Source organism: Aquila chrysaetos, chromosome 20 (assembly GCF_900496995.4).
Source record: "Aquila chrysaetos chrysaetos chromosome 20, bAquChr1.4, whole genome shotgun sequence".
NCBI lineage: Eukaryota > Metazoa > Chordata > Aves > Accipitriformes > Accipitridae > Aquila > Aquila chrysaetos.
Genome location: NC_044023.1, coordinates 21,712,457 through 21,731,181, shown reverse-complemented (window position 1 = coordinate 21,731,181; position 18,725 = coordinate 21,712,457). Strand labels below are relative to the sequence as shown.

At 38.8% G+C, this 18,725-nt stretch overlaps 1 protein-coding gene across 5 annotated transcripts in view; it reads right to left on the bottom strand.

Moving 5' to 3' along the window:
* LOC115333345 (contactin-6-like) overlaps positions 1-18,725 on the bottom strand; it is a 151,906-nt gene that overhangs the window by 108,634 nt on the left and 24,547 nt on the right. For 4 of the 5 annotated variants that reach the window (XM_029996205.2, XM_029996204.2, XM_029996207.2 and 1 more), the window contains exon 2: positions 11,496-11,630. The exons of the other annotated variant lie outside the window; for it this stretch is intronic. In XM_029996205.2, coding sequence (XP_029852065.1) covers positions 11,496-11,550 — 55 coding nt within the window. In that variant the 5' untranslated portion in view covers positions 11,551-11,630. The remainder of the gene's footprint in view (positions 1-11,495; positions 11,631-18,725) is intronic. 5 annotated transcript variants of the gene reach the window in all.

Genomic DNA, 18,725 nt, shown 5'->3' with positions numbered 1-18,725 from the left:
ATTTGTAATCAGATTGATATGATATTAAGGAGATGTACCTCTTCTTTTTTGGAGTACATGTGCACCGCCATTTTAATTGCAACACTACACACAATTGGGTATACTGTCAACTTATCTTCAGGAGAGGCTGGGGTTAATTTAGTGAAAAAAATAAATTAGAAGATGACATGTTATAGCTGATAAGGTCACTTGTCAGGCAAATATGAATTCAATATCTATTGCATAAATGACTACATTTTCTCTGGCCTAGAGCAAACTCTTTGTGTTTTGCAAAACCACAAATGTTTACAAGAAAGACGCAGAGAAAACTCTTTTATTTCTACTACGTTCAGTGTAAAGCAGAATAAATCTAATTAGAAACAGTAGTTGGAGCTATAATGTTATATTCTGATTTAAGTTGCATTATATCATCAGTGATTTCAGTAGCTTTAGACTAATATGACTGAAATATGAATCTGATTAATGCTCAACAAGATGTTACTAGAGATTAACCCCTGCAGTTTTTTTCACATTGCCTGTACCGGTATACATTTTTTTATAAGCTGTAGGAAAAGTAATCAATCATCAAAAACTATTTGGCATAAGTGTATGAAGTGAGACAATATTAGAGGATGAAGAAATTGCATTCCATAAATCACTTTCATGTTGGTGGGAAGGCCATCAAAGCACGTGAGTCAAAGTTTGGATAGATTTTACTCTAAACTACAAAGTCATTTTCCAGGGTGAGTTCAGGGCACAGTCAATGAGATGGAGTCTGTACTGCGGTTTGGGAGGAGTGGCAGCCTGGATATCTGTTGGGGCAATGAAACAATATAAACAAAAATCTGTCCAAGAGCACACAGCAATTCAGCGAAGGGGAAACCGATTCCAAAGGACAGTGTTCTCTGCTTTTATAACAAGCTTCTATTTTCCAAGGCAATTCTCCCAAATGATAATGAGCTTTGCATCTGCTTTTAAGGAAATCCAGTGGCAAACAATATACCCATACACGAGATCAATGCATACAAATAACCTACCGTGCAACAAAGCTCGGCAATGATGCCGAAGAGCCTGAGCCCCTGCCTGTCTGAGAGAGCCTTCCTCCATCAGATACATGGCTGCTGGTAGAGCTGGGAGAGGACAGGAAAGACAACGTCTCCCACGTGCGTTGGAAAAAAGGAAGGTGAAGCTGCTAACAGAGAGATCCGCCCTTTGCTTCTGAACCCTCCGCTCCCTCTCCTGCTGCTGGCCAGCCCTCGGTGGGCAGGCACTGCCAGCAGCGCGAGGGCTCTGGGTGACATTTGCAGGAGGTGAGCTGTGACTGCGGACCAGTCTGCGTACACCTGTAACACCACCGGTAACTGCAGCTTTCTTGGTATTGTATGCCTCGGTCCGAAATGCAAATGAACTAATGAAGATGCAGAAATCAAATTTTACCTAACTATGGCACTGGTGTGCACATGTGAAGTATGTGTGTGTGTGCACGTGTGTGCGCAGAACAGCTCCAGCATAACAATTTCAGTACAAATATCTGCTACCTTTTTACACACCAGTAAAATGATTACAGGATGAATTGCACAGAAATAAACAGTGTTTCTGATTTTCCTGGATCTGTATAACGTGTTTGCAATATACAGTGTGTCAGATGTCCTATCACTAAAAAAGAATCATACTTACTCCAGACATATATCAATAAGCCCCCGAAGCCATTAATGGGAGTTTTCACTCATGACTCAAGAACGACCTTTTTGTGTCTTCTGTTTTTTTGGGAGCAAAAGTGAATAATGTTCTCACACAAATAATGAAGTGATGTTACTTATTCAGAGAAAATGTTATCCCAAGAAATAGTATGATAGATCTGATCTTATAGACAATCATTCTGTGAGGAGAAGATATTTTAAAGCTATGGTGACTTTCGTTGCTGATATCTTGAATACTTGGATCACTTCAGTAATCTTTCACTTTTTGCTGCAAACCCTCCTTCTTCTTCTGTGCCCACTTTGGAACCATCAAGTACAATTATTCTATCTCTAAGGACTTCCAGGCCGGCAGTGAAAGGTGCATTTGTCATCACAAAAATATCTTTGTCCATGAGAACTTTTCATTCCTACCAACAGCAGCTCACACCACGGCAAAGCTCACAGGAGCCTTGATTAAAAGACCTGACTTACGTAAGTAGAAATGAATGACTTACAGGTAATTATAGTGGGCTGAAAAGCAGGAGCATGATGTTTGGAGCTAAACAATGTCACAGATAGTGCCTTAATTAGCAGCAAAAGTGATTTAGCAGAGTAATATTCTAATACCAATTCAATTGCTACAAATTATTAATAACAATAAGCACAGAATAACCAAGATCCACTAACAATGAGATGCAATATCTGTCAGAGGAAAACATAGTGCCCCTTTAATAATGAGATTGTAATTAGAATAGAACAATAAAGCATATATTAATATTGAACAAAGGACAAAATACCATGGTATTATGCTATGCAGGAGGAAAAACAAAAATCCTCTTGCCAAAATTCTAAAAGCATCTAAAAATCAAATATGTAAAAGTAAAGGCATAGAGATTAGGATTAAAGTCTATAAATTTACCTCTTGCTGCAAGCCTGGTAGGACTTTAGACAGCTTTCTCTTTAGGCTGCCCTACTAGGACAAGGATTGTCACCTCCAGGTGGACCTTGCACAGAGAGAGGGAAGCAGAGAGACCCAGAGAAGTGGGGGCTGCAGGTCTCCTGTGTGTCTGAAGTCTACCTCCACATTCAGAAGTGGCCCTCTTACTTGCTCCCCTCTCAGCTCCTGCAGAAGAAGCCCTAGAGAGCCTTATCTCTGTTTGGATGCTAGTTATGATAACGATGCCATCAGCTAGAGCAATTACTAACATAAATCCTGAAATGGTAGGTGTAGGTTTTTTTCTCCAGTTCCTGAAACTGTCTAATTCCATCAGAATTAAACATTGCTTTTAACTTTTTTTTTTTTTTTTTAAGAGTTTAACCCTAAAGTTCAATGAAAGAATATAGAAAATGGGAGTTCTGGAGGATGAAAAACAAATGCAAGGTAAATAAAAAGAATCTATTTGCATTATTATTTGATGGTTCAGGACTATAATCTAGTCTTATGGAAAAAGTGTACTTGGCCTGTGATTTTGACTGTGTTTGGAGCTGAGAGTGCCAAAACTAGGAAAACTATAGGATCTGAATGTAATAAGACCAATGAGAGGACTGTTTTACAGATGGTACAGATGTAATAGCTTCAGTCAAAGAATGGTTCATCGCTATCTCAGATATTTTCATTCATCCAGCCCCTACACATGGCCCCGCTAGACTAATCCATCCATATTTTTCTCAAATTACAGATCAGCATGTGTCTCAGAGCTGGCTTCCCATACACACACCAGCAAGCAATTTTAGTGGTAATCACAAGAGTTTCTCTTCCAGATAGTCATGAAAAAATGTCTCACATCCCTAAGAGGTTTATTTTTGTAATGTAGGCACGATAACCACAGCCTAAATAATACTGTGTGGTTTGAAATTACTCTGTGAGCTCAAACTCTGTGACAACCACATTTTCTGTCCCAGGCAAGTGCCAATGGTAATAATAATAAAAAAAAAAGATTTTTTATATAAATCTTTTTTTGCTGCCAAGAGATTGGAGGAGAAACAGATTTTTGAAAACCCCAGTTACAACGATTGTGGTAGCAAGCTTTCCCCAGGAATGTCAAGTAGGTATGAATGCAGTGAATTCCAAGAAGTTTTCAATGTTAATTTCTGCTCAACAAGAAACACACACACATAAACAGCGATCAATAGTCACTAAATGAAAAAGAAGTAGCAAATCGATAACTAGAGACGTTTTATTTTCAAGCTTCTGCAAACAATGGAAGGGATGATCAGTCTGTGATTACGTGGAAGTAGCAGATACTGTTTCAGCTCTTAAAAGTTAGTGGGCAAGGTCTTCACCCATGTCAGTGTGTGCAGATCTGCTGGATGGGAATATTAAACCGCATGGAAATTTGATCTGGGTTCCCATTTCTAAGTAAAGCAGATTTAATCGTTTTTTGCATTTCCAATGTCCGTTTTCTGAAAACAAATTAAATCCTTCTCATTCTTACTATCCACTTACATCGCTTTTCTGCTAGTGGAAAGTTACAGACTACAGCTGGGTTCCTCTTCATTTCATGTAGGACATGTCTATCATTCTCACCATAATAAAATCTCAGGTTTCACATGCCAGTGCTTTAATTGAGGCATTGCTTGTGAAGATAAAAAGAGAATGGATTTGACTATTAAACCTCAAGGGAATCCCTGTTGGTAACTATTTGATCACTGTAACAATATGTCAGATCAAGATGCAGCAGCCGCAACTCTGAAATGGAGGATCTCAAAATCCAGCCGTCTGGTTTTAGTTTAACATTCATAAACAAAGTACCCTGCTCTAATAGTGACCTCCCTCTGCAAAACGATGTCTTAAAAGTTAGCTTAAAGGTTAGCTTGTTATAGAAGTGAGAGATCAAACATAGGCTGTGGGCTTCTTTCTGAAGGTCTCTAGGTGTGAACAAAATCAATGAAGGACACTAGGTCAGGGAAAAGTCCTGTGCAATGTGGGAGGCTACAGCAGATGACCAGTTTCAGCTTGTTTTGTGCTCACATGTAACTGATCTGGAGTTTTGGCAGCAGGCTCCCCACCAAATATTTATATTAACTGGAAGAATTGTGTTCAATTACATTTTACTTAAAAACAATAGTGTGCTTCAGTAAACTATTTCAGTGATATATTATTGTGTAGTCTTAAGTTTAATTTTTTTATACTTAAATTTTCTATTACTGGCAATAGAAAATGCTCAAAATATTTTAAGTGCTTAATCACCTGCTAATTTCAGCTTCTTGGCAGTGATAATAAAGTGCAATTGAATTTTCTCTGAAGCTGTTGCAAACAAAAAATGAAAAAAAATCTGAATTACTTCTAAAGTACAGGGATGTTATTTTACAGTTAATAAGCCTTTCATACAGAGAGATGAAATTACTTGATATGAAACAGAGAGAAACCATGTAAAATTCACAGTACAGAAAAAATCCTTTTTTTTTAATGTAAAGTAACTAATTGAAGAGATGAGGAAGTAGTAATTATTTAAACCACTATAAAAATGGGTTAGGCCTTTCAGACTATAGAAAAGACTTATACACTACAGCCATATAGAAAACATAAAAATCTAGTAATGACTTCCATGAATTCTAGTATGCTCCACTTCAGGAACTGTAAATAACATCTTTCTGACAGCTAAATCAATGCAACCTAAAATTTGAAAGTGCACCCTCAAAGAAGCATCTGAGCTCTAACCTCTTTTTCACCATATGTCTGTGCACTCGAGGGAATTCAAAAAATACAATTTTCCTGGAAATTAAGTGTAATAAGGACGAGTCTTCTATAATGTGAGTCCAGCCCATGTTATACAATATTAAATGATTATCATTCCCTGTATCCAGCAGGCCAGTGCGATGTGGTATGGTATACTTGGGAAACGTGACAGCGATACACTCTCCTGCCCGCTCAGAATAAAGACTGCTTAGGAAGTGGGTTTATGTCTGTTTAGTGAAAAGCTGCAAAACCCCTTACATTTACTAAATATAATAGGTGAGGCTTTCACAAATGCAGAGCTTTGCCCTAATTCTTCCCTTTTCAAAGCAAGTGATAAGGCTGCCATTGCAATTTGTGGAGGCATAAAAACACCAGTGCCGAGTCCTCACGGTCACACCGGCTAATTGCTACTAATGTCGGTTGTCACTTCTTTATTGAAGTTATTACCATTGCTGCATTGTCATTTCTTTCTTCATGTGCTTCATGATCATTGCAGCTGAAGCCACAAACTGGTGTGAATATATCCCTCTTTGAACTAAGTATTGAAGGAAATAGTTATCTTAAACTCCATGGTGCTTTGTAACATCCTCCTGTTCAAGTGACCGGCAAGTGGTAGAGCCAGAAATTGCTCACGGGCTTCCTGAGCACCAGTCCTCTCTGTCACGAGAGGATTCGTCCTTTATGTTGCCTTGCACTGAGGACAGAGATTCACGTTTCTCACATACTGGCTTATTTTGTCTGGGTTTTGCCCTTGAGTTAGAAACAGTTTGTGGTTCTGATAAGAGACAGGAAATGGAAGTAGTGAAATTGCTCATTCTTCTTCTTAAAATTAAATACGGAGGGACCAGAGCTGTGTAAGCCCTTCCAGAAATGAACAGGGGCAGAGCAGCACACTCACTGCTACTCACCCACTCTCCAGTCTAAGCAATATTTGGGATAATATTTTCCAAAAGCGATGTCTGCAAAACTGGGTGGTGGATTAGAAAAATACCTTATTTTCCCTTCCTACTTGTGATGTTTTTCCTCTATCTTGCCCGTGTTCTCATGTCTTTTTTGATAATAGTATTTTTCCTGCTAAAACAAAAAGTATCTATCAGGTCCTGGTTTTGTATCTGAGCGTATGTGTGGCAGTTCCTGGCGTACTAGCTTTTAGCTGGGATGTCACTGGCCCATGTCAGACCCGGACAAACGATCCATTACATGTAAGGGGAAAACAAATGAGGTACCAGAGGAAGGGGAGAGTGAAGGTCACACCTGAGAGACCTTCTCTCCCATCTCTCACTGCTCCCATTAGCCTGTACCAGGGCCTCCAGGTGGTGGAGAAGGAGATTGTTCCATTAGGAAAGCACCTCCCTGAGACAGTGTCTTCCTTCAGCAGTCAAAGCAGGATCCCCCGGAGCACTCCAGTTGGGTATGAAGGAGAATGAAGCTGTGGTGCAATTAGCAAAATCTTTAGGAAGTCTTTCTAAGAACAGAAATCAGGTAAAACCTGTTACCAAAGTAACTAAATGATTTCATAGCCCAGCCTCTCTGTGGCTCTCACCACCACTCTTTCGGCCACCCCAGCACTGCATCTTCAGGGCATTAGGCTCTCTCTTTTGCTGGCTTTGTTGTACCAGAGTATGTTTGTTGTTCGCTGATGTTGGGAAATGAACTGAACCACGTGGCACCCCATAAAATGGAAAGAAAGGTTTTTCTTTAAATGTCACTCTTCACTCTCCCGAGAAGGTCATTGCATTGCCAGTCATCCTCTCCTGCCAGATGCTTGGAAGTCATTTACAGAAATACAGCTTTCAGGGTCACTGTTTCCCAAAGTCGTGAAAACTTCCATGTTATCCAAGGCAGACCTAATTATTATCATTCTCTGACTCATCAGTGGGTCTCCAAATGCCTCTGGTTGTTCAGAGAAGCCTTAACATTTCCAGGCTGGACTAGTTCATCTCCACAGTTCGCTGTTAGAAATAGCAAAGATGTCACTTGTCTTAAAATATATGGTCTGCTGTTCCGTTCCTAAAGGTGCTGTTATGCTAACAATAAATCTGCAAGAGACTGCAGGCAGAGTGTGGGATGTGATGTATTCAATATTCATCATGCTGTGACCCAAAGGAGTATCAGGACACTTTACATCATGAAATTTCTCTCTCTAATTTAGCAGTTTCAAAATGACGGCCCAAAATACAGCCCGGGAGGTTGCAGTTGCATCTTCAATTGAATTTAAGCCAATAAGCCAAAGGACTGTGTAAAAATGAGGTTACTGCCTCATTTCCAAAACAAAGGTTCAGACTAGCTGGTTTGGCTTTAAATATTTATATTGTCTGTAGCTAATTTTAAAAGCCTGATAGCTTTTACTGACGTTTTCCTTTTTCCTCATCTTTAACCCTGAAAAACCCATTTGCTTCCGTGATGGGGTCAAGACCATCAGCAGAGCAAAGGACAGTTGCAAAGGCCATCTCTGTATGGAAGACTGCATGTATTTATTTGAAGGGCAGAAGCCACCAGGAATCAGATAAAAGAGGGGTCATGACAGCCCTTAGGAATGGGAGGGACACAGAAAACTTGGATAAGCTGTCCAGGAGGAAGACAGAAACTGCAGAAATAATGAGAAGATAACTCTCCTCCTCTTCCTGAACAGTAAAGAGCCCCAGAGAATTGGAAGAAGGAAGCAGGGAAGCTCAGATATTTGCAGTGAAACTGGTGCCAAAGTAGGACTGTACATAATGTGCTGTGTAGGGAGCTACCAACAGACTTTTTTGTTCCCCCAGTATCATATACTTAGGTCAGCCATTGCAAAAATCAAGCTGCGCCTGTTTCTCGTCTCGCCTAAGATCTGCAACATGTATTTATCCTGTATTCCTAAACTGGATAGTAGAAAAAGGTGGGATAATGGCTTTTGCAACGTATTTATGATTATTCTTCGCATTGCAGCATTGGACAGAATCCATAAATCCTTATTGACAGAGGAGAGAATGGAGGGACGAGAGAGACAGATAGATGTGGCACTTGTTGTTGCATGGGCAACCTGCTGCAGAACCAGGCCTGGCACCCATTTCCAAATAGCTGTCTAAGGTGCATCTGATGGATGCTGAAGACAGCTTCCTCTCTCAATATGATATTGCTGGCAGCCAGCCTTGCACAACAGCTCTAGAGGAAGGAGCATGAGCTAGGAGCAGCCATAGGAGGAAAACTTGAGACAGTTTTGGTGTGAAGAAACAATTATTTTATTTCCTGAGCACTTTGGACACTTTACTGTTCATATCAGCTTCTCAAAATTCTGTCTAGATCTTTAATCCAGAAAGTGAGTGCTCTTTCTTAGCATATTAATATCAAGCAATGTTTAAATTTCAACAATAGTGTAAGGAGATGGTTATCATGCATCCTTATAACAAGTACACAGAATTTAAAGTAATGATCTCTGAGTTTATCTTCAACACCCTTCTTGCCTCTGGTGCTCTGCTTAGATCAGATTATCTCATTTAAATAGCAATGGGTTATTAAAAAAAGTCTAATCTGTTCCCTCACTGTGTCACTGTGCGTGCATACATTACTTTATTTTATTTTATCCCCTAAGGCACTTGCAAGAAAACCCCAAAGACCCTTGTTGAGTTATATAAAAAAGCTCTGCTGGAAAATAAGAGTTGGAGGGAATATTACTCTTTCCATGATCTTTCCATATAGAGAGAATATAGAGAGTAGTTTCATTTTTGAGTAATTGAATTACCATTTGGGGGGTGTGGGGGTGGTAATAATATTTAGCTCTGCTGTACAGCATATTTAATCCTTAGATTTAAACTTCATTTATAGGTCAATATAATTTTCATTCTACATGCCTGTAGAACTGAGGTAGAAACAAGGAAGAAATGACTGATCAACGTCTTCTAACCACCTGAATTTCCTTTCAAGCCCCAGCCCACAAGACTGCTCTGCTCAGCATCGCGACTAGTTCCTAATTTTCCCACTCAGTTGTATTACTCCTAAATTGATGCCAACCATCCATATAATATATCAAAGAAGTTTTGCCCATAACTGCAGGTTTGACTATTACCATCAAGCATATTTCAGGATGCCATGTAGTGAAAATCAGTAATAGCTCCACCAAAATCAACGGAGTTAATTTATACCCAAGTATAAATTAACTTATCTCAGTGAAGTCAGTGGGAGCTTTTGCTATTCTTTTAATTGACTGTAGGATCAGGACAAAGGTGCCGTTGTGATCTGCTCTTGGTGCCTGGGAATATGGAACATTTAAATTTTTATCTTTTGTTAAGTCTTCAAAAAACTGAACATGTTAATGTAAAAGTGAACTTCTAGTATCTTTTAACTCAGTTGGCCCAGGATACTGATCTCATTAAAAGATGATCCTCCAGCGAGAAAGATGAAGATGACAAAAAGTTTGAAAAATGAAAGCTTTGTGGAAAGAAGTGAAGGAAAAGGCTATATTTGGAAATACAAAACAAGGGTGTAAAAATATCTTGTCCATCACCAAGCTCCTCCAGTGATTCATATTCCAGGATCACCATCTATTTCACAACTGCTAAAAGCAATCAAGAAATTATAGAGGAATCCTGTACTCTAGAAGATTGGTACAAGTCCTTTACTTAGACTAGTAAAGAAGGAAATTATCTGTGAGAAGTAGCCAAGAGGGCTGATAGATGCCGTGTCAGTGCAGTGGGCAATTAAAGGGAAGATTGGGGTCCTAAACAGGTTGTTGTTGTGTTTAGTTCAGCATATCTGGGTCTAAACGAGCGATTGCTTGCTTGAAATCTCTACAAATATTTTAATATGAAGTCCTTAACATGTTGGCTGTTTGTTACTGAAATAGGCACTTAGTATTGATTTAACAGAAAGTCTGATCCTGAGATTTACATTTTTACCTGGAATCTATTAGATAAAATATTATCTAGCTTAATTTAAATCGTATTTTAAAATACTACTGAAGTCTGCACTCTGCTTCTCTTTCTTAATTTCAAACAGCTGCTGATTCATGCACTACATAATTAATTTAAGTATCATTTGAGGTTACTTTAATACAATTTCCTCGTAAGTACATGAGTAACATCTCAGCTATTTAGAGTTCAATACATTAATTGTAGACAAAAGTCAGTTGTCATGGTTTCTATCACAGACAAGTGTGAAGGGTCAGTTCATCCCCAAATTCATTATAACCTCAAAGAGTTCAGTTACCATTTTGTGTCTGTTTTTAGACGAGTCTATAATGAGTCACATGAGTTAATCCCATTTGTATGGTTTTATGAAGCAGGATTGTCAAGTTATATGCTTTCAATTAGAAGAAAGGTTCAAAAAAGGAATGAACTCAGAATACCAAACCCTCACTGTGAACAATGCCCAGCCAGGCAGAAAAGAACATTTTATCTTACAATATGTTAGCGACCTGTTGATATTTTAATTAAACACAAGGGATATTCAAGAAGGAGAATGGAGGAAAGCAGTCCTGCTTCCTCCAACCACGCTTTGTCCTCTGAATACAAGCAGAGGACTGCTAGGGTGCCCAGCATCGTGAGGGTCGGGTGAGGGTCTATCATCATGCTAACTGGAGGCAAAGAAGGAACATTTGCATTTGCTTTGGGCATTAAGCAAGGTTTTCTTTCATTTTTGGTGTTTATGTTTGGTAGTCCTTATGATTCTTACCTATTCATAAATGAATGCTTTTATTTGTCTTTAAGTTAAATGCGGTTTAAAGACACTTTACTAGTATGGAGGCATGTGAAGGGTATGATACTAAGTGTGGAATCGAAACCATCCATGCAACACCCCCATACACCTCACTAAACTGTTCTGGTTTTTAATTGAGCTCCTTTTGCTGGCTTGGGGGTTAGTTACGCTGCAGCTAAGAAATGTCTTTCATGTGCATGTTGTTAGCCAAGTAACAATTGTACTTTTTTCTCAGTGTTACAGTTTAGAATATTTTTAAAAGCTATTACCTGGAGTACAGCTTTCTTATGATCTTGAAACGTGTTTTCCTGGTTCAAAGGCAGCACCTTGTGTTGCTTAAAATTAAAGCATGTCCTAATGAAAAGCTCCTTAGTCACTTGTTCATGCGAATAAGTAGTTAGTTTTGGCAATTGCTTCTCCTTTCTAGAAGGAATTATGATAGTGATACAGATTTATCAATCACAAACACTAATAGTGGAACATTTTACCTGTGCTGCAGCTCATGAATGGCAGCAGACTTATTAGTTTCCATAGCAACACCATCTCCACTTTCCAAGGTCAAAAATTCCTCCCATCCAATCAGTGGAAAGTAAAGTGTGTCTTCCTGTGACTACCTTGATATTCTGTAAAAACAGGAAGAGATATTGGGTAATTAAAGTACAGATTCAAAATAAATACCCCAATTTTCCCTGTGTAAAATCATGTTCTGCTGCACTATTTGAAGACTCAGACACTAAAAATGCAATAAACAGTCTAGATAGGATCATCCCAGCACAAAAATAATTCCCAAATGACACAAAGCTGGAAACGAGATCAATGAAAAGCATACATAATGTTTGAGACCCATCCATCCACTCCATGTGGCATAGAGATCACTTGCACGGGAATGAGTTTCTCCAAGTAAGAAAACAAAATCTGCCTGTGGTCCATTTGCCAAACGGTGCTGGCTTAGAACAAACCCAGGAGTCTTCTTGACTCCTAAATGTTCATCACACTTTATGATGTTTCTTGCCCTATAGTGGTCTGCCTTCTGATCCCAGAAAGGATCCTTTGGTGAATGTACTGCAACACAAGCTGTTACTGATGCAAAATGGTAGATTTCATATGGGAGGAGAGGACAATACAATGTCATACATACGCTACGTAAAAAAAAAAAAAAAACCACCAAACTTTTTTGTGTTAAGGTTTATTCTTCAGAAATGAAACATTCACCCGTAAGGATTTACATAACAATTTGCTTTAATTTCCTTTGACATTTCAGTCAACATATGATGAATTAAACAAGGAAAAAAGTATCTGTTTGGCCTATACTCCCAAAGGACAAACTAGTAATTTACTGTTGGGAATCAGTTCATAAAGCAGCTGAAACCAGAAAACACTTAATAAAATAGGTTTACAAAATCATAAAATCATTCTAAACCTTTTAAGTGCTAAAAATTTTCCGAGAAATTACATTCATGATCCACACTTACGGATCCATATTCTCTTCTCACTTGTCTCATTTTTCACACCAGTGTGAAAAGATATCATACAGGGTTGCCCTGAAACTTATTGCTGATATGAGTGAGAGAGGTGTTTTTCAGCAAAGTAAGAAATTCAACTCTTGTGGAAGTCATCCCACTTCTATGAGGGACCTAATTCTGTTCATAGCTTTTTATAAACTTCACCTAAAAATTGTAGGTGGTCTCAGGGAAAACACATATAAACCTGGTGCACCACTGCTAGTTGCCATTTCAGGTGGGGAATGATCAAACCTTGGCAAGCTTCTAAGTTTTGAAAAAAAGGATGGAAAAAGCAGAGTTTCTTTTAATCTTTGTGAGTTTCTTTGAAAAAAAGGATGGAAAAAGCAGAGTTTCTTTTAATCTTTTGTGAGGTCCTACTTCAGACACATCTGGGGTCTACCGAGGCACTTCTGCGTCATTTAAAAGTATAAATGGCTTGAGCTGTTTAAAAAAAGGAAATTGAAGTTTGGATAATTCTGTCAAAGTAGAAACAGAAAAAGGAGCTGGATGGTACCTTTATATATCAGTCCTGCCCCAAGCAACAGTAACTGCACCTAAAATATCCTCAATAAATGTTTGCCTATCATGCTTCAAAGACCTATGGCGATTTAAGTCATTCCGTAACTTCCTCAGGAAACCTTGACAATGTTGTTAGTTTAAAAGTTATTCCTAACATTGGCTATAAATGCCTTTATTTGTCTACTATTAATGGACAGGGACATTTCACTCTATACCTTTTGCAAGTTTGAAGAATATTATTATGTTTTATATTAGAGGATGCCTTTTTTGTTTTTCCTGAGTCATTGTTGTATCATCTCTTCTCATTTTTGTCTCCTCTGGATTATTTCAGCGTAGCTGGCATTTTTCTACAAGCACGCTGCCCAGCGATGGGCAGAGTCCTCCAGCTGAGGCAGAGCGATGATGAAAAGCCATTTGCTATTTACACATTCCTAAATGAGGTTTTTTATTTTTTTTTTAATACTTGCATTCAGCTCAGGTTCCACTCTAACCCCTTCTTTAAACTGCCTGCCTGTACTGAAGGTATGCATTGATTATTTCTACTTAAGTGTGAAACCTTGTACTTTTCCATATTGAATTGCATCATATTTATTTCACACCCTTTCTCTTGTTTGTCAATATTTGTCTTGAAGCTGGTGTACACATCTCTGATATTTAAGACAAAGAAAATGCAACTTACCTTTTTTCCCTTGTCCTTCCTAAACAGAATGTATCCTTTCAGATCAAAAAGTAAGTTAGAATTTTAATTATTTACTAAGATTTCATGTTAATTCCTCCCATATTAATCTTGTGACTTTGACTCCCTGCCTTCCCCTGTGGCCCAGTTTTACCTTGTTTTCTAACTCGAGGTTAGCAGGAGGGATCTGTTGCCTGCAGGAAGGTTCCCTAAACAATCACAACCTGCACGTCCAGCAATGCCACCGGGTGAGGGGGCTCCAATTGCCCCTTCACTGACAAAGCAGCTTGCTGGGTGCCAGTGTTCTCTGATAGTATCAGTAGGTAACAACCAGTATTTGCCTAGGGTTTATCCTCTTTTGGTGAAGTTATTGCAATGAATTTTGCACATTCCCATGTGTTTTCTTGGCATTTCTATTTGCATTCACCTCCTATGCTGGGCATTTTTCTGCAGTTGTTTTTCTTGACACGGACAGAGAGCATTTCCCAGCGCTGCCTACTCTGGTCCCACCCAACTCCTTTCCCTCAAGATCTCTCAAGCACATCCTCTTTCTGGTCATTACACATTCAGGGTGTGAGTTATTCTGTTCAGATCACCCGAAATCCCTTTTAAAGTTGCGAGAGTTGCCAAAGGCACTTATGTCTCAAAAGAAAAAGGACTTAAACCCTCCAAAGTTACTCATGTGCTTCCCAGGGGGAATATTCTGAACAACAAAAAATCACCAATAAAAGCCAATTAACTGACCAGATCCTTCCTTTTCCAAGATTCTTGCCCTTTCTTGCAAGGACAGATCCTTCTGAAAACCTCCCTGCTTTCTATTCTCCTCTCGTTGGATTACACATGAGTCTTTTGAAACCAAGAAGCAAGTACCTGCTGCTGCCAATATCCAAAATATATACCCAAGCCTCTTTGTATTCATATAAGGTATTGATCAATCCTCAGAACTGTAATTCTCCTGCTTCTAGGATCACAAATTATGGGGCATTATTGTAAATATATATATACACACACACACACATTTCCTTTAAGTAACCCAACTGTTTTACTTATTTCACTCTGACAAACACAAGGACCTAACTGGCAAGCAGGCACTTAATAATTTTTACAACGTCTTTCCAACAGCAGCTTCCATGGGATTATTTACTGTCAAACTAAATCAAGAATAAATGAAAAAACTGAAATATTTATAGCATAAGAAAAATCTGGTTCAGACTAGAAATCCCAGACTGGCATTAAATCAAGAAATGTAACAAGATAAATTGTGCCATCATACTCTTTGTTTTCTGGATGTACCGCTATCACTTATTCTAATTGTTATGCCACAGTTTGAACAGTCGGTCTAGATAGATAGATGGAAAACAAAGTATGTTAAATATGATCATGGGGGAAACATTACATTTTCCCCTAAAAATACTGATTGTGTGTCTATTTGTCAACAGTATGTAATTTATACAAATATGTTTGTTACAGAAGTAGTCAGCATCATTTTTTGTTGTTTTCCCATTAGAGAAAACAAGTCCGTAGGAAAGGGCTCAATCCTCAGATATTTTTTAGCTGTCACTTTTCTTCTTATCTGGGGGGGAAGGAAAGATATCTGTTCCTGAGATACCCAAATGCGACACATGGGACATACAGGAGTAGAGATGAGGTGAATAGATAGAAATACCGTGGTGGAAAAACGTGGTTGAAATGAGTCTGGGGGAAATACGCTGCTCATGTACGGCTCTGCCTGCAGCACAGAGCCAGGCTGCTGCCTGGGTGGGCTGTGCAGCATCCGCTTCTCATTGCAAATACTCTGGGTAATATTATTGGAAAGAAAGTGCACAAAAGTATTGCTTTTATCAAACATTTCTTTCTGGATATCTGGAATATTGAAAATTTCAGTCCAAACATGGGATTTGAGTAGATGTATTGACTTAGTGGCATTGTACTTAGCACATAGAGGGAAAGGTTCTTTTGTCATGTGTCTGAAGGTTGCAGTTATATTGCTGTTTTTGCTTGGCAATGGAATTTAGAAGGAGATACATTATAGATTCATTTATGAATTAAAATGGTCTGACATATTTAGTGCATTAACATAAGTGCCAATATTTTGTTCTGTATTGAGCTGAGGCTCAAGCTGGTGCCTAGGCTTTAGGTTTCAAGACCTGTACTTTCTTCAACTGCTTATTTTTTGAGCAACAAAACACTTACAAGATCAAGTCTGCGACAAAGGAGAAAATGCACTTCTGGTGTCATCTGAGTTTTCATAAAAATATGCAACATTTCACATTTCTGCCACAATGTCTGTTAGTTTTGAAAAGCAAGACAGAGTCGGTTCAGGTGGCGAACTGACATCTTTCTGAGGTAAAAGTTGTCAGGCAGTGGGAATGATGAGATTTTGCTCTTAGCTAAATTCAAGCAACTTGACATTTTTACCCATGGCAAAATGTAGCTATGTTTGCAGAAATAGCAACTTTTTGACCTGGTGAAAGAAACAGTGTTTAACAACAGGGATTTGGGGCTAATTTCCACAGTGGTGCTGGCAGAGGAGCTTCACTCCAGGGCTGGTATATTGGTGTAACTACTTATAGAAAGACATCTGTTGAATGCATATAGGAGGAAAGGAATAAAAATGTGAAGATAAGAGGCTATAATCCAGGGAGTGCATGCACAGCCTTTTTATTCTGCAGCCTCAGCTTTCCCTCCCACCAGCTTCCACACATCTATATTATCTTTTGAATTTGGCCTTACATACTTTTGTATTCTTCATCTGCCAGGAAATAAGCTGAGTCTGTCCCAGCTAGGCTTGCATTCTTGGCACACCATTGCTCCTGATCTCTATATTGTCTCCTGAGCACCTGATTTGAAGGCATCTAATGTGAATTTTCTCATGAATGCCAATGATATACAGCTACATTTTTCTTTTCAAACTTTTTATCCCTGAGGCACTTTCTGCACTCAAACTATTTTCCAGATATCCATAACAGACTGAATAGCAAATACTTGTAACTACCAGAGCAGAAGCAGAAGCGACCAGTTTTATGGTCTCCAGCAAGATTTACCTATGCTGTTGCAGTACTTACTGCTTATTTAAAATTATTGAACCATATTTTGGAGGAAAGTACCCCGTGTTATTTAACTAAGGTTTCTGATACTGATCACTCCTATTTTTCCTTTTTCACAAAAGGACTTAGATTTTCATTTGTTTTTCACTCCTGACTGCTATTGCTTACTTTTCCTAGGGAAACAGAAAATATTGTAGCTTATTTGCAATTCAAATTCAGTACATAAAGCCTTTGGGGAGGGTTTAAATCTTGTGTTTTCAAAACATTTTCCTAAATCCTAACAGCTCATTGTGTTTCAGGTGACACTGGGACTCATATATGGTGCGACACTATAGATGCTTTTGTTTCTTAAAGTCTCCGCATTAAGGCACCTTCCTGGCATATGAGGAGTAATGGGCTGGGCTCTACTTTGGTGTCTATGATGAGGCCTCACTCAGCTCCCTGGATGGATTCACTGGTATTGAAATAAGGAGATCTGAAGGCCATAGCTGGCTTACTAAATAATAATGGCACTCTGGTGGACCTGTGACATCTAGGGACGAGGCAAAATGCTTGGGTTGACCAACCTACCGAACAAACGGGATCCACCATCCCTGCATCAGATGAACTTACTTATCTTCCCATGATGAAGGATCCTTCTGAGGATTGACACCTTCTTCTAACACTCAAGTACAAGACACAACAGGATTTCCATATCTTAAAAATAATTTCGATTTTTCATATGGTTTTATTTTCATAGACAGCAACAATTAGAGGGCTCAAACTAGAAAGCTGAAATAGAAACACTCCTCTCCCATCAGTGCACTGTAGAATGTACCCGTGTGCTTTGTGGGCAGCCAGCATCCCGCTGGCATTGCTGTTGCAATGCCCTGGGAAGGTATTAGTGAGTGACACACTTACACCAGGACGTTATGAATACATGCACTGGTTTAATGCAATAGCACAAACTTTTGTGTGGGCATTCACAGCTGTAAGTAACTGTGTCTCAATAGGAAAGAGGCAATGAGAGAATTTGCTGTATTTAACCCAAACATAAAGACTGAAAGTTATAAACCCCAGTGTGTTGCGTTGTTGACAAATCAGCATAAAAACGTCTTTCAACAATAAACTGCTTAAGTCATAAGGAATATAACAGTTGTATTACAATCACAGCCCTTGTGCTTAACCAAGCCTTAGGAAAGCACAGTTAGAAAGGTACAGTTATCTCATATGAACCATGTTGTTTGGAGCTTATTTACTAGTACTCTGATATTCTTTTTCTCAGTTTATACACAGTATGCAATGCCAGTAATCATTCTGAAAGGGCTGTCTCATGGGCGATATAAAATTTTCCTTCACATACTCACATTGCTCACGTACCAACATTGCTGGTAGTGTTTCCTTGTAGCTTAGGAGATGTAGACATATTAGCTTTTTATATATGTATGTGTCTATATGCATATATGTATGTGAGTGTGTATATACACGTAGTACAAACAAAGGTATAATTTCAATCTCAACTGTTGTCTTTTTTTTTTTTTTTTACATATAAAGTTAGGGTGCTATTTCTGCTCTTTGCGGTGATACGTATGATAAATAAAGACAGAAATATCTCATTGTGGTGTAGTGGGATAAAACTGGCACAGAAGCTGGTTTAGTTTGAAGAGTGGTGAAGTCTTTTCTATTCATTATAAAACCTGGCTGGTCTATTGGTCTCTTACTCTGGGACATGTGGAATAAGGATATTATTCTGTGTGGGAAATGTTAGGGTGCCCTTGCACAGCTGATATACTGTGCTTCAGGGTATGTCTTCACACCTGCAGCTTTTCAAGAACAGTGCCGGGCTGTGCCAAGGATTGGCTTCAGTCCAGTCCCATCGACAAATCCCTTGCAGGGAAATGATAAAGCTAAAATATGCTACCAATTCATGTTGACACTGCCCAGAATGGTAAATGGCATCCAAGTAAACTGCTTATCCCATTACCAGAGCCATGG